The sequence below is a fragment of the Haliotis asinina genome, chromosome 3 (genome assembly GCF_037392515.1).
Source record: "Haliotis asinina isolate JCU_RB_2024 chromosome 3, JCU_Hal_asi_v2, whole genome shotgun sequence".
Taxonomy (NCBI): Eukaryota; Metazoa; Mollusca; class Gastropoda; order Lepetellida; family Haliotidae; genus Haliotis; species Haliotis asinina.
The window spans coordinates 44410180-44426296 of NC_090282.1; the positions used below are offsets into that span (position 1 = coordinate 44410180).

Consider the following 16117-nt stretch of genomic DNA (forward strand, 5'->3'; position numbering starts at 1 on the left):
CGAGAAGGGAAGGCTTACACTGAAACAGGACAGGGCAGGCCTACACAGGGGTCAGGAGGAGAAGGCTTACACTGAAACAGGACAGGGCAGGCATACATGGGGCCCGAGAAGGGAAGGCTTACACTGAAACAGGACAGGGCAGGCCTACACAGGGGTCAGGAGGAGAAGGCTTACACTGAAACAAGACAGGGCAGGCATACACAGGGCCCGAGAAGGGAAGGCTTACACTGAAACAGGACAGGACAGGCAAACACAGGGACAGGGGAGGGAAGTCCTACACAGGGACAGGGGAGGGAAGTCCTACACCGGGACAGGGGAGGGAAGTCCTACACAGGGACAGGGAAGGGAAGTCCTACACAGGGACAGGGGAGGGAAGTCCTACACAGGGACAGGGGAGGGAAGTCCTACACAGGGACAAGGAAGGTAAGGCATACACAGGGACAAGGAAGGTAAGGCATACACAGGGACAGGAAAGGCCTAAACAGGGACAGGAGAGGGAATTCCTACACAGGGACAGGGGAGGGAAGTCCTACACAGGGACAGGGGAGGGAAGTCCTACACAGGGACAGGGGAGGGAAGTCCTACACAGGGACAAGGAAGGTAAGGCCTACACAGGGACAAGGAAGGTAAGGCATACACAGGGACAGGAAAGGCCTAAACAGGGACAGGAGAGGGAATTCCTACACAGGGACAGGGGAGGGAAGTCCTACACAGGGACAGGGGAGGGAAGTCCTACACAGGGACAGGGGAGGTAAGGCATACACAGGGACAAGGAAGGTAAGGCATACACAGGGACAGGGAAGGCCTAAACAGGGACAGGAGAGGGAATTCCTACACAGGGACAGGGTAAGGAAGGTGTAGATTGGGACAGGAGAGGGAAGGCCTACACAGGGAGAAGTCACAGTGTTGTACCTGAACAAAGTGTTTGAGTGGAGAAAGATCAGGTAATGGCCGCCTGTTGGTGACTGCCATTCTTGCTAAAATCATTTCAGCATCTTGGAATCTTCCCTGACTAAGCAGCCATCTTGGACTTTCAGGAATGAACCTGTGCAGATGAGGGGAGTAAGGCTTTTATCAGGTAGAAATAGTCCAGGCATATCAAGGTGAGATTAGCAGTCCTGAACAACACAACACAGAACAAGACATGCGTTCATACAGGCAAATATGTTTCACAAAGCACTTTCTCACTGGATATGGACCTTGAAGCTGAAGTCACTAGTCATAATGGTCAGTGATTAACAGAACATGTTTTCTTCATGGCAAGTTAAGTGCGTTTCCACAAGGAGAACATCATATCTAACATATTACTATCTGTCTTATTTCTAATACTTGACGGTTTACACATGGTTGTGAAAATGTCTTGATCTTATACTTGGAATAGTCAAAGGTAGGTGTATTGCCACTCAATAAACCACCTTTTGCCAACCTGTTTGAATATAGTGCTAAAGTTGATATGCATTGCTGTTAAATAACACAAGCTGGTTTGCAGTCGTGCCTGTTTACATACACTATTCTGGGACACTCCTACCCACGCTCAGGAACATTAGACTACAGTTCATACAGTTGGCACCACATCCATGAATAGAGCATCACAAAACAGAAAATGCATTTCTTTTTCCATTCTGCAAATGAATTTCATGCTTACCACCATGTAAGGAGTAAGAAGACACTTGATGCTGACGTTGCCATGGTGAGGTGACGCCAGTCTCGCACGAAGAATGCCCACAGCGCCAGTGTCATCAGGCCCACGGCCCAAAACCCAATGCAGCCACAGAAAGTTCTCCAGGCTGGGGTGACGAACTCTAGCGGCAGAACGAAGTTGACCACTAGCGCTCCTGAAAGTAATATCAAGACATTCAGCTCATTGCATATCAACAGCTATCATCTTCCAGATTTTTGTTTCTAGCAACTGATGCTCACTGAACCAAATTCAACACTTAGTCAGATTATAGTGGAGGTTTTTGAGCCAACCATTTTGGTGCAGGAAAGGGGCATAACTCTCAGCATGACCTTCACCACTGAGCGTGCCCAAATAGCATTTGAAGTATCTGTCATCATAATCATACCTTTTATCACTAATGAAAGGAGACATATAGTATTCCCAGAAATTATTGAGAATCATGTTGCGTCATGTAACTCATTACGTTTATTAACTTCTGGCGTTTTACTTTCATAAACATGTTAAAACATCATCCTTTTACAGTCTCAGTCTTGTTTTAGTACTTTGTTAGACCTCCTCGCTCAGCAATGCATGCCTGAATACGCCTAGGCACACTACCCATCAAAGTTTGTAGGTAATCGTGTGACAGGGTATCCCAATATTGGACCACCTCGGCCTTCATATCTTCAATATTTCTCAGTCCCTTTTGGTTTATTCTGTCCTTCATGACTCCCCACACATTTTCAATTGGGTTTAGGTCTGGGCTGTAACTGGGCCAGTCTAAAACTTGAACATTTTCGCCCGACAACCACTGTTTTGTGTAGCGCGCAGTGTGTTTTGGGTCATTATCATGCTGGAAAATCCAATCATCTTCATACAATGTTTGTGCTGTCGGAAGAAGGTGACCATTTAGAATGTCAACGTATCTTTCTTTTGTCACGTTTCCCGTGAAAACACACAATGGCGTCACTCCGCGAGCCGATATGCCACCCCACATGTGAAACTTCGGGCTATGTTTTGGTCGCTGGTAGATAGGTTTTACAGTATCTTTGGTCCAAATTTTCACACAATTAGGGAAAAGCCAAACAGAACTTTCATCCGAAAAGAAAACATTATCCCAATCTTGATTTTCATGAGCCCGACACCAGTTTAAACGTTTTTTCCTTTTGTGCATCTTTCATCAACGGCGAGGGAATTCCACGTTTTTTCACCCAATTAAGTCTCTGTAATTCCTGCCTAACTCTTTCATTGCATACCTGAGGACTTCCTCTGCTAATCATTTCATTTCTGATGTTCTCAACACTTTTCAATTTGCCCCTACTCACAATCTGCCCAAGTCTTCGGCGATCCACAACACTGAATTTCCGAGGCTGACCTGCCCCTGCTTTGTGCTCTATCCCGGTTCCTGTTTGAATATTCTTCAAAGTTCTGTATACTGTAGACAGAGGAATACCATGTCTACAAGCTAACACTTTAGCATCAGCCTCACCCCTTTCAAAATCACCTAGAATGAGCTTTCTTTTCTCTCTTGCTGTAAATTCTGCCATGTCAACACAGGGAGCCGTCTGCTCAGACAAGGGAGATAACTCTTGACGTAATCAGCTGCCTTCTAAGCCTTCAAGAGTTGTCTCCCTTATTTAGTATGCTTAGTGCATAGTGAAAGCCCTTTTCCAATCTTAGCATCATTAGAGAAAAAACAAAGATTTTCTCAATAATTTCTGGGAACACTGTATTCTTGGTTATTGCAACAACCCTGTACAGCTTCTTGTACAATACAGTCTGTCTTTCTTTGTATGTACATATTCTATAACTTTGTTGGGTTGTGTCCCATCCGGGACTTGAACCCATACCCTCAGAGTCAGGCACCTAATCGCCAGCAACTAAAGTTAGTCCCCTAATCTACAGCCACTGTGGCTTCCAAAACAATGGAAGTCAGACAACTGACAGTCTAGACTGTACTTTGTGTACCCCTCTGACAAGTGTAAATTGGCACGGTTCCCAGAGTCAAAAGGTATGAATACTTAGAATATTTAGAATTTGTACTTGAAAATGTAATCCCAAATATAACATATGTTACACTTAGCCACTTTCTAAATGGCATTGAGCATTTTGTATAGTCTGTGTTTGGTATGAGCACACCAATTTCACAACTAATTTCCAAACATTTCATCCCATCATTATAGCTGCCAACCTCCAACAAGAGCGCCCAAAATGAACCGGAGAGAGGCATATAGTTCCCAGGAGTTGGCAAAGGCACTAGCGAACCACACAACCAGCAGCAGGGCATACTCTACAAACAGCATCTTCTTGCGGCCAAACATGTCAGCCAGTTGTCCAGTGATCACGGCCCCCACCAGGACACCCACCATCTGTAATGAGGTGATGAGGTTGGGGATGTAGCTCAGAGAACACATCAAGCCCCACTGAAACATCAAAAACACCACTCTGTCATCACTCAACTACTGAAACATAAACATCACTCAGCTAAGGAAACATCAACATCAGTCACCTACTGAAACATCAATATCATTCACCTACTGAAGCATCAACATCAGTCAACTACTGAAACATAAACATCACTCAGCTAAAGAAACATCAATATATGTCAGCTACTGGAACAACATCACTCAACTACTGATATATATGGCATAAAATATTGTGGCAGTGCCTTCATACACTAGTATATATATATATATGTTTAAGTTTGTTAATTAGCCATTGCAAATGAACTTATCCAAACCAAAATTCAGCTTGCTATCTGGATAAATGACACCAACAGAATAATCAGATGGCTAATCTAAATGCAAAAAGAACAAAACCTAGCTTACTCGGCGAAGCAATCCTGGCAAAAAATTGACTTCTTTTGTTGTGCTGATAACTATGGTAGTGTGACGTGTGACGTGTGACGTGTGACGTGTGACGTTAATAAGACCAGTCACTTCCAAGCGTACAAACCTCAAGAAATCAGTTAGTGTCAATAACTGAGCACAATGTCAACATCTGGTGTAACCTCTACCAATAGCAAAACATCCCTCACCCTCACTGACTGTATCAGAAGTGGAATTTGATGTGAGATATTGCATACCAATATCTTGCCATCTTCAAATTATTAAGTTTCAAGAACATTTACTGAAACTTGATATACTAAACAGCACAAAGCCTGCAAGTTTAAAAAATAATAAAATCTCATAAAAGTGTTCATGTTTGTGCCTTCTGTTTGGAACATTAACCCAGAAAACAGCTGCAGTTCTTTAGTTGTTCAGTATATTTGCTTAATGTGATGTGATGCTCACCCTTAATCCTTTAATCCTTTCCTATCCTATTTAATCCTATCTAAAATCAACTATTGGCGCTCTCAAAGGGTCAGAATAATAATTCAAGCAAACAAATGTATGAAATAAACATAAGTCACATATGGAGGTTAAACCCATACATTTTCCCATGTGTATGCTGGTTTGGTATTTAAAGGATAATAGTATATGACTGATAATATACTATGAATTATGACAAAATCAATATAATTCTTAGTATCATAAAGTCGAACCACTTGGGGCCAGGACATATTATAATCAGCATACACCTGTTGTATCTACCACTATTCCCTCATCTACTTGTAGATCAAGTCTATAGTTCTAAATGCACGTATATCCTCGGCCAAGAGTTTAAACAAATGGATCTTAGTTTAAAGGAATAAACACCAAACTGTAGTTTTCAACAGAACCTTTCCTCAGGTCCTGTCCCAAGTGTATTTGGATGTAACTTTTCACTGCTGTTCAGTTACCACTAAATAGGGCAATTCCAAAAGAGGTAGTTACTTCACTTAGAATAGACGTGAATTCCTCGGAGAACATCATTCCCTGGCACAGCTCTCCACTTGGTAGGCATTCTGCTTCTTGCACCACCGACATATTGGATGAATTTAATGCCTTGAGCAGTGAGGAGTTGACTAACTGCCCTGTGTCCACACTGACTGATCCACATGTCCAGGGGGGCTTGGCTGAGGTGAATATCGGCAGTAACATCGCCCAGGCCAGAGGTGTCTCAAACGCAGATACAAGTATGAACACCTGTACTTGGAATGGTCCGAAGGGACGGAGGTCTGTCAATACTGCCTCATATTCAGACATTTTCAGACTTTGGGGATAGATGTACTATGGATGACTGAAAAATAAAAGAAGAGGAAAGCATTTACCAAACACTGGAAATGACTTTATTTGTTTAAAGCATACAGCCTTACCTAGTGTCATCTTCAGTACAAATAATATTTAATACCATTGTTTTTAAATCCACTTCTAGAAGACGTATGTTTAGTTACATGACCATTTTTGCCCCTCTGACAAATGACTAACAATTTACAGCATTTATTGGCAAAACAATCACAAAAGAATACACACTACTAAGCCATGACATATTACACTTCTACAGGTATTTCCCTACTGTCTGTTTTTCCTGTTACAGAGATGAAAGTAGCCAGTTTCTTTTCATATTTATAGTGAAGAAGATAGGTATATATATCCGTACAAATATTACACCAATTACAAATACTTCAAGTAACACATTTATTCATTAAAATCTCTCTTTAATGTTCAGCTTTGTCTAAAGATAATTGATTTGTATCCGTTTCAAATGAAGGAACTGACAAAGGCAACTCTGGTCAACCATACTTTATTTTCGTAACTTCCTATACATATATTACATGTGAATATGAAAAGATGACTGTGAGTATATGAAAAGAAGAAGCAGAAAAAGGGATAATCATATAATTTTCTCTCTTTTAGTCTGCATTCATTTTTGGCCTGCATGGGCAACATGCACCAATACTTATAGTATTCACATATGAAACAAATGTTATGTTCGTGATTACTTTCTCTTTGCAAATATAAACAATGACGTGGTTCCAATTACACCTGTTTAAAATTCAGGGCAGGTAGGTAAGCAGGAGATTTGTTTTTACATTTGTTTAAGGAGTAAAGTACGAACTAATAACACATTTATCAATGTGTAATTGTTTATTCAATCAACCTTGCAGCATCACATCAACTTTCTCTATCAGTATGACTGATGTCTCTTGGTGCTGGGGAAAACAATGGTATCTGAAAACTTATTCTATTCATACCAAGTATGGGTCAATCAGGTAACCAGAACCACATTTGTCATGCCTGAGTAATGTACAAATTCTGCAACTTTGGAGTTTGGATCCATTCCAGACTGGGCTTGACAACCCCTTCCCCCCACCCCCATCCCACACACACACACTCTCAAGTACTCATTCTTTTCGATTAAGATAGTATGTTACATTACAAATGTGACATTTGTTATCACATCTTTTCCCTTTCTGAGTAAGACCTTGTGTTTTCACAGTAATGTTTTTATGACCTTTTCTTCAAGGATGCTAAATTTTTCATATTTTCTTCTAAATACAGGACTGGTTTGGCGCAGTCCATACTGTCATCTGGTGATTATGTAGGCTAATTATAGCCATGCCTGCAAGACAACAGAAGCTTAAATATTGTTGTCCTTCAGAACGATGGCACACATGGTTTGTGCCACATCAGGGTTACATGTTTCTGTTGAATCCCACCAAATAAATGTACTTTTTTGTTGACAGGATAAATTGCAGACCAGTGACTCTCATTTCATACTCTTCCAAGGTAACATCACGTAACTGGGTATGTTAGTCAAGTCAGATAATCAGGCCCACTTAAGGCAGTCCGGAACTTGGCCTGTACTACTTCGCACATTGGCGTTGCAACTGGCCCAGTACAGGCAATGAAGTATGGCCAAGTAACAGTTGCAGATTTTAACGTTTGCAGATTGGCCCTTCACAGTTTAACTGGTACTGGCCAAGTTAAGTTTAATACATTTTCTACAATTTTAAACAAGCTGATACCAAAACAAACTCTGAAAATGAAAAGAAAAAAAACCCCAAGAAATCACAAGTTTATCCATATGTGTTTAATCTGTGAAACCAGATGAAAACATGATACGTCATTCTTTCATTTATTCACGGTTCATTGTCCTGGATGCTTGTTCAACAGAACTTTCAAAATTCAACTCACCTGACACAGTCTTTTTTTTAAAGTATTTTCAATTTTTCAATTTTACTATACAACTTTTCAACATTTTGTCCAGTATGACATGATTTTCAATCAATACTATAATCAAGGCCACATACTGAATCTCTGTTTCTGAATGAGCCACGTGAATGGGTTTTCCATGATCTAACAACATGACATACATAATGAATATTTCAAACCACCCTTGTCCCAGTGAAAATCATATTGCATGTTATGGATCAAAACTTAGCTCAACACCAGACATTAGTTGAAAAAGTAGTCTCTATCAGTGATTCACAGTAATTATTGTGTTACTTTTGCAATTTACATTTAGAATGTGGAAAATGCCACTCTACCTTTTGGCCACCTCTCTTGTGCAGACGACATGATCCTGAGATAATCCCCCACAATTCCCCAGACAGGAAGTGCACTGTCTGTACTGGGCCAGTACTGGACCGGTACAGTATTGCAGTGTAGTTTTTACAATATGGTTGCACCCATATGTGGCCCAGTACAGTTTTGCCTGTAACCAGCTACTAAGAGGAAACGAGCATTAGTCCAGTACTGGCTGTGTACTGGCATACATTGTGCCAGTACCATTATGGCACAGGCCAGGACTATGCCAGTACTGGCCCACTTATGTGATGTTAGCAGGGTTTTATACAAATGTTAACTGTAGGAACTTCCATAATCAGCAATACTGCTTACAAAATGCTTAAAAACTGCTATGTCCTTGGTTTTGTCCAGTGTAACTATTGATAACAAAATTCAAAACTTAGAAACAGTGATCATAATCACTTTCGCCAGATTTCATTTGCAAATTTATACTTAAATGCATATACTTCAGAAATTGTATTGCACTAAATCGGATTGACTTACATGGTTCCTAGGTCTGAACAATTTAACTACTCGCATGATATATTTTAAACCATTAGACACTAAACACTGAAAACTGCTAGCAGACCTGTCACTGCGCACCCTTTACAATACACGTACGCTCAATGGCAACGGCCTCTATGAGCGCTTCTCAAGTCTCGGCTGCACCGCTCGCACTGCTGCTTGTATTTATACCACCCGTCCCACGCATGTCCTTACACACTATTCCATAATTAGCACTGACTCGGTATACTGGTCTGATTCATCCACGGATTTAGCAACATACTAGTGTTTAACAACAATTTTAAGAACATTGCGAAATCGGAAACCCACTGCGCTAAAATATAACCTGTCGACTTTCGATCACAGAGATCCAAAATTAATCGAACGAGTGGTAATATTCAATCTTAACAAAAATGAAAGCCGACGTTCAACACTTTATGATCTTACGGACTTGGCTGTGTAATGCATAAATCACAAACCAATCAAGGGGTTTCTCGTCAAGTTGTGAACGTAAACAATGCCATGTGCTTTGAACCGGATGTTAAAAGTAGTGGCTACCCGTCTGGAAACGAAAACGGAATATAACCTTGGATCAGTGGACCGATCCCTTCGGTGGAATGTACTTCTAATGGCACTGTTACAGCGCTGAGACTGGTGGCATTATAGAGTAAGTGCGTGGTTTAACATTGGTACACCAGAGAAGGATATGTCTCCATTTGCTGGAGAGGTGTCAACGAAATTACACAAGTTAAACGGGAATGATTTTAACACCGTTCTATATTTGCGGTTTAATCACCTCAAGTGAGGATTTCTTCACTTTCGTTGAACCCATAAGAGTGAGTGAGTTAAGTTTTACATCTCACTGAGGAATATTACAGCTAAATGACGGCGGCCTGTAAATAATCGAGTGCGGACCAGCTAATCCAGGGATCAACAGCATGAGCATCGATCTACTCAGGTGGGTTATACATGACATGTGTCAATCAAATCAAAGGCCCTGACCATCCGATCGCGTTAGTTTCCTATTACTACAAGCATGGATTACTGAAGATCAATTCTAACACGGATCTTCACGGGTCGAACGCATAAGAACGGATATGGTGTTTCGGTGTCACGTGCGTTAAACTGACATAATAAGTATTAGACCCGTGAAGGTCCCGGGGTAGAATAGGCCTTCAGCAACCCATGCTAGCCATAAAAGGCGACTCAGCTTGTCGTAAGAGGCGACTAACGGGGTCGGGTGGTCAGGCTCGCTGACTTGGTGGACACATGTCATCGGTTCCCAATTGCGCAGATCGATGCTCATGTTGTTGGTAACTGGAATGTCTGGTCCAGACTCGATTATTTACAGACCGCCGCCATATAGCTGGAATATTGCTGAGTGCGGCGTAAAACTAAACTCAATCACTCACACTAATAAGCATTAAGATAATCTGGCATTTTACAATATACATTTCGAAATGTAATATGCATTCTGTAATATACCGTGGAAGCTTTGCTGAATCGCACTGTGTCATTCTAAGCATATTAAATATAATACTTACAAGTGTCAATATTATCTACACCCATTCATTTCCAACTGCAATACCACATTTACCACTGTTAAACATCTTTTAACATCTATGAAAGCAGTATGTTATAAATACTTATATACCAGTGCAGTATGTAGCAATAGGATTTCGGCGGTCCGATCCTGGGGTCTCGCTGTCTAGAGGAACATACAAGATCACAGCAAAACATGTCCGAATTCCTGACCTGCGTTTCCACTGCTGATGGCGTAGGGCCAAGCCCCCACACAGGCTCAATGGCGTTTATTAAAAGCAGTTGTTGGACTTTGCCCTGCAACTCACCTGACTTCTTCTGTATGTTATTGAACACACGCGGGGTGGATACAGTTGAGGAGTTGATTGCACAGGCCCCATCTGTGGGCGGTTCACAGACTATATTGCTGTGTGTGAATATTAATTATGAAATAGACACACTCTACTTAGTGTGGTACAAATAATGAGTTGCAAATCAGTAAATAATATATGTTTAGAAAGCAGTCTCCATCAATTCAATTATTTTATTTGAGTGAATTCTTAATTGATAATGTAAATGAATTAAATATCAAAACCTTGTTCAGTCATTCATATGTTCTATACTAGTCTGTCTAACAGTCCCTGAACCACATTATTTTCCTTACTCTGAAGTCATTTCTGCAATGTTGAAGTCTAGATGTCCTCGGAATCTCTGGTCTTCTTTTGCTCTCCTTTTCAGTTTTTATGGGTTAGTTTGTTGTTATCAAAATTGTTATATAATTATAGGCTAAGCATTAGTCTAGTTCTATACATACTAAACCACGTTTGTCAAAACCACTACGACACAGCTATGTCCAAAACTGATAATTGACTAAAAAGTGGGTTTGTGTCAGTCACCATGGAGATTCCAGGGCAGGTAGAGCCTAAAATGCCCTTGAAGCAAATACTAGGGATCTAATATTTTGATAAATTACTAAAAGCGAGTGAGTTTAGTTTTACACTCGCACTCAGCAATATTCCAGCTACATGGCGTCGGTCTGTAAATAATCCACGGATCAATAGCATGAGCATCGATCTATGCAACTAATATAAGATGACATGTGTGAACTAAGTCAGGAGCCTAACCACCCGATACCGTTCGTCGCCTCTATGAGAAACATGGGTTACTGAAGATTAATTCTAGCCAGAATCTTAACTGGTATTGGTCTATATGGACATATAAATGGCAGTCCGATCGAAAAACCAAATTCCAGCGTATTTAGTCAAGGGTAGAAACAGGACTTTACAACCAGTTAACTCCCTTACATCAAGGAGAAAATGGACTTTGACAATTAGTTCATTTCCTTCCATGAAGCGTGAGTGAGTGTGGTTTTACGCCGCTTTTAGCAATCTTCCAGCAATATTACGGCGGGGCACACCAGAAATGGGCTTCACACATTGTACCCATGTGAGGCATCGACCCCGGGTCTTCGGCGCGACGAGCGAAAGGTTAAATCACTAGGCTACTCACCGCCCCCATCCAAGATGAAGAAACTGGACTTACAAAACCATTAACTCCTTTACCTCAGGATGAAACCGGGCTTTTACAATCAGTTAACTTTGTTACCACAGGAAGAAACTGGAGTAAAAGTAGTTGTAATGCATTTTATTTGCCTGAATAAATATGTAATGTCTATCAACGGTTTACTCACTTACAGCAATCGCTATATGATATGTGTGCGTGTGTGTGCGGTTACGTCGAAGCTCTATTTCTACATTAACGTGGGAGTACCAAATGCAAACCTTACGCAGATATTGCATGTGGATCATGCATCAAATTGCTTTAAAACATGTGCAAACATCGTGCATATGAATAGCTGCGTTTAGGTGTACATGCAGTTTCGTTAAGAATTCACAAATTTTCACTGAATTTCATCACTTATTGAATTCATGACAATAACCTTTTCAACGTTACGAATTTGTTTTACAATACATCCTTTTATATGTATGCACCTTTAAACAGCATGGAATACTTTACAAAATCTAGTTTAGAACAGTTGACTGAAGTATAGTATTCCCAGAAATTATTGAGAATCATGTTGCGTCATGTAACTCATTACGTTTATTAACTTCTGGCGTTTTACTTACATAAACATGTTAAAACATCATCCTTTTACAGTCTCAGTCTTGTTTTAGTACTTTGTTAGACCTCCTCGCTCAGCAATGCATGCCTGAATACGCCTAGGCACACTACCCATCAAAGTTTGTAGGTAATCATGTGACTGGGTATCCCAATATTGGACCACCTCGGCCTTCATATCTTCAATATTTCTCAGTCCCTTTTGGTTTATTCTGTCCTTCATGACTCCCCACACATTCTCAATTGGGTTTAGGTCTGGGCTGTAACTGGGCCAGTCTAAAACTTGAACATTTTCGCCCGACAACCACTGTTTTGTGTTTTGTTTTGTGTGTTTTGGGTCATTATCATGCTGGAAAATCCAATCATCTTCATACAATGTTTGTGCTGTCAGAAGAAGGTGACCATTTAGAATGACAACGTATCTTTCTTTTGTCAAGTTTCCCGTGAAAACACACAATGGCGTCACTCCGCGAGCCGATATGCCACCCCACATGTGAAACTTCGGGCTATGTTTTGGTCACTGGTAGATAGGTTTTACAGTATCTTTGGTCCAAATTTTCACACAATTAGGGAAAAGCCAAACAGAACTTTCATCCGAAAAGAAAACATTATCCCAGTCTTGATTTTCATGAGCCCGACACCAGTTTAAACGTTTTTCCTTTTGTGCATCTTTCATCAACGGCGAAGGAATTCCACGTTTTTTCACCCAATTAAGTCTCTGTAATTCCTGCCTAACTCTTTCATTGCATACCTGAGGACTTCCTCTGCTAATCATTTCAATTCTGATGTTCTCAACACTTTTCAATTTGCCCCTACTCACAATCTGCCTAAGTCTTCGGCGATCCACAACACTGAATTTCCTTGGCCGACCTGCCTCTGCTTTGTGCTCTATCCCGGTTCCTGTTTGAATATTCTTCAAAGTTCTGTATACTGTAGACAGAGGAATACCATGTCTACAAGCTAACACTTTAGCATCAGCCTCACCCCTTTCACAATTATCTAGAATAAGCTTTCTTTTCTCTCTTGCTGTAAATTCTGCCATGTCAACACAGGAAGCCGTCTGCTCAGACAAGGGAGACAACTCTTGACGTAATCAGCTGCCTTCTAAGCCTTCAAGAGTTGTCTCCCTTATTTAGTATGCTTAGTGCATAGTGAAAGCCCTTTTTCCAATCTTAGCATCATAAGAAAAAAAAAAGATTTTCTCAATAATTTCTGGGATCACTGTAAGTGGCTATGTTAACACTAGTGATGAAACTTTTAATGCGTAGTATTGTGAGATGAACCTTTTTTTCCAAATAAAGAAATACAGGCACATACAGTGTTGTGTGTTAAACTGCATGAATGGAATACATATTTACACATGGGCTTGAACGTGAACGATGTTGGTATGAATCGCCCGATCGAATTTGAGAATTCATGGTATTTCCCCCTATTGTTAAAAGACATCCCTCCCGCCTCTTACTGCTCCGAAGCCCTGTTGCATTGCGGACGCTCATGGGCATCTTGAGGCCACATGACTCAGAACTTCAGGGTTTTAGGCATTATGGCCAAACACAGTAAAGGCACTTATATGTTCGTCAAAAGTGTTATGAAGATTGGATTATCACCCATTTGAATGGTGTTGTATGTGGTCAGCGTGGAAGCTAACCTATGTCGAAACTCCGTACAAAAGCTGAAATATAGGTTTAAAATGTTAGGATTGCACGAAGATGACCTCCCCTGGAAAGCTTATCAAATGTAATGTCACCAAGACAGTCTTGGGCGTAACACACTGGTATCAAGTATTCATTTTGTCATTTGTTCTTATGAGTTTGGTTATGTATGTTAGATCAAAAAGTAGGTTAAGAGCTGGTAGTCTGCCGTACAGACCCTGAAGTATATATATCCAAGAAAGCCCATGCAAGTCTAGTAAATGTGGCAAGTCTAGATTTCCATAGCTTCAGGGTCTGTACCAATCTGCCGAATTCATAGCCATTATATGGCTAGTAATTATCAGTTGAACTCTAGGTGTCACTGGTGTTTAGTATAAATTCATGGGGAAGCTCATCCACAGCTCCCCCATGACCCCACACTTGTCTAAGACCCCCTGCCCTGTCTGAAAATGAAGAAAGTCTCAGGGCTCCATTTCATTATATTATTTTTTCACTATGAACGTTTTTTTTCAGTAAAATACAGTATGGTTCAAAATTATTGAGAATAGCTAAAGCATTTCATATTATTGAACGAGAACCAATCAGATAAAATTGAATGTATTGTGAAAGTGAACTGACATTTTCATATTGTGTAAGTAACAATTTATTATTTTATCAAGTCTCCTTGGGCTTCACGGCACAGTCTAAGACGGGTAGGCATACTTCCTATCAGAGAGGTTAGTGTCTCGTGAGTTATGCTGTCCCAGTATCGGACCACTTCTCTCTTCATGTCTTTAATTTTTGTCAACCCCTTTTGATTCACGCATTCCTTCATCATCCCCCAAATGTTCTCAATGGGATTTAAGTCAGGACTATATGCAGGAAATGGTAATGCAGTCACATTTTTCTCCTGAAACCACTGCTTGGCATGTTTTGCGGTGTGTTTAGGATCATTATCTTGCTGCAAAATCCAGTCATTTCCATAAAACACGTGCACTTGGAAGGAGAAAATTATCTAATATGTTAGTGTAGCGTTGACTTGTCAGATTTCCCTCAAACACACACAGCAGGGTCGTTCCTAATAAGGATATCCCACCCCATACGTGAAACTTTGGGCTGTATTTAGGTCGTCGATACAATGGTGCTGACGCAGACTTTGTCCATATTTTCACATTATTGGGATATACCCATATTGAGCTTTCATCAGTAAAAATCACATTTTCCCAGTCAAAGTTTTCATGTGCCAAACACCACTCAACACGCCTGTCTTTATGTTCTTGTTTCATGAGAGGAGAAGGAATTCCAGTCTTTTTCTCCCATCCAAGATCAATCAAATTTCTTCTAACTGTAGATTTTGATACAACTGTTGATCCCCTTTCTATCATTTCATACCTGACGTTGGAGATGCTTGCCCTTTGCTTTTTAGACGCTAAAATTCCCAGCCGGACGCGATCTGAGAAGTCCAATTTTCTGGGTCTCCCTGCTCCTTTCTGGTGCCCAAAATCCTTTCCCTCTTTAAAATTCTTCCTAATCCTATACACAGTAGAAAGAGGAGTTCCTGTTCTCTCTGCCAATGTATTTACATCATCAATTCCTTGATTACACAACTCAAAAATCAACCTTCTTTTATCTTCAGCAGACATTGTTGACAGTGCTGAGGAAAATGACGTCTGCTACAAATTCAGGGGAGATAACTCTAATTTACTATACTCAGTAGGCCAAGATGAGTTACCTCCCTTATACCATTACTTAGTTTTAAGTATCAGTGAATCAGTTGAGGTGTTAGGATAGCTCAAAGTAATAAGAAAAATTCTCAATAATTATGAACCAGACTATATGTTCATTTCAGAGACTAGCTGTTTGTCTAGTTAACAGGAACCAGTTCCTTGGGTTATTTCGTAGAAATTTCATGGACATGTTTCCAAAAGATTAGAATTCTACATACTTTTTATTAAAGTATGTATACTCATAGTATATTACATACATAAATCTATTAAATCTGTAATCGTACCAGAATGTTTCCGCATTAAAAGGACCACGTGTTACTCATTCATGATTCTGTCAATACGGTACATACTGGACACGCGCGATTTAAACCCAAACAAGCACGTTTCTGGGTTTTTTTTAGATTTATGTAATGTACATACTGAATACGAATTTCTTGCCTTACGTATTTGTTTTCGAGAGAGGGTAAAGTCCTTTGTCGACGCAAAATGTTATTAAATTCTGCAAAATATAACAGTACATTTACT

The 16117-nt window shown here is 40.4% G+C and overlaps 1 protein-coding gene across 1 annotated transcript in view; it reads right to left on the reverse strand.

The window, feature by feature from the left end:
* Positions 1 to 16117, reverse strand: part of LOC137278103 (organic cation transporter protein-like) — a 512032-nt gene that overhangs the window by 9686 nt on the left and 486229 nt on the right. Inside the window, exons 2-5 of the mRNA XM_067810221.1 lie at positions 5476 to 5821; positions 3852 to 4083; positions 1646 to 1835; positions 913 to 1045 (exon numbers count right to left, since the gene is read on the reverse strand). Of these exons, the coding sequence (XP_067666322.1) occupies positions 913 to 1045; positions 1646 to 1835; positions 3852 to 4083; positions 5476 to 5787 (867 nt within the window). The 5' untranslated portion in view covers positions 5788 to 5821. The remainder of the gene's footprint in view (positions 1 to 912; positions 1046 to 1645; positions 1836 to 3851; positions 4084 to 5475; positions 5822 to 16117) is intronic.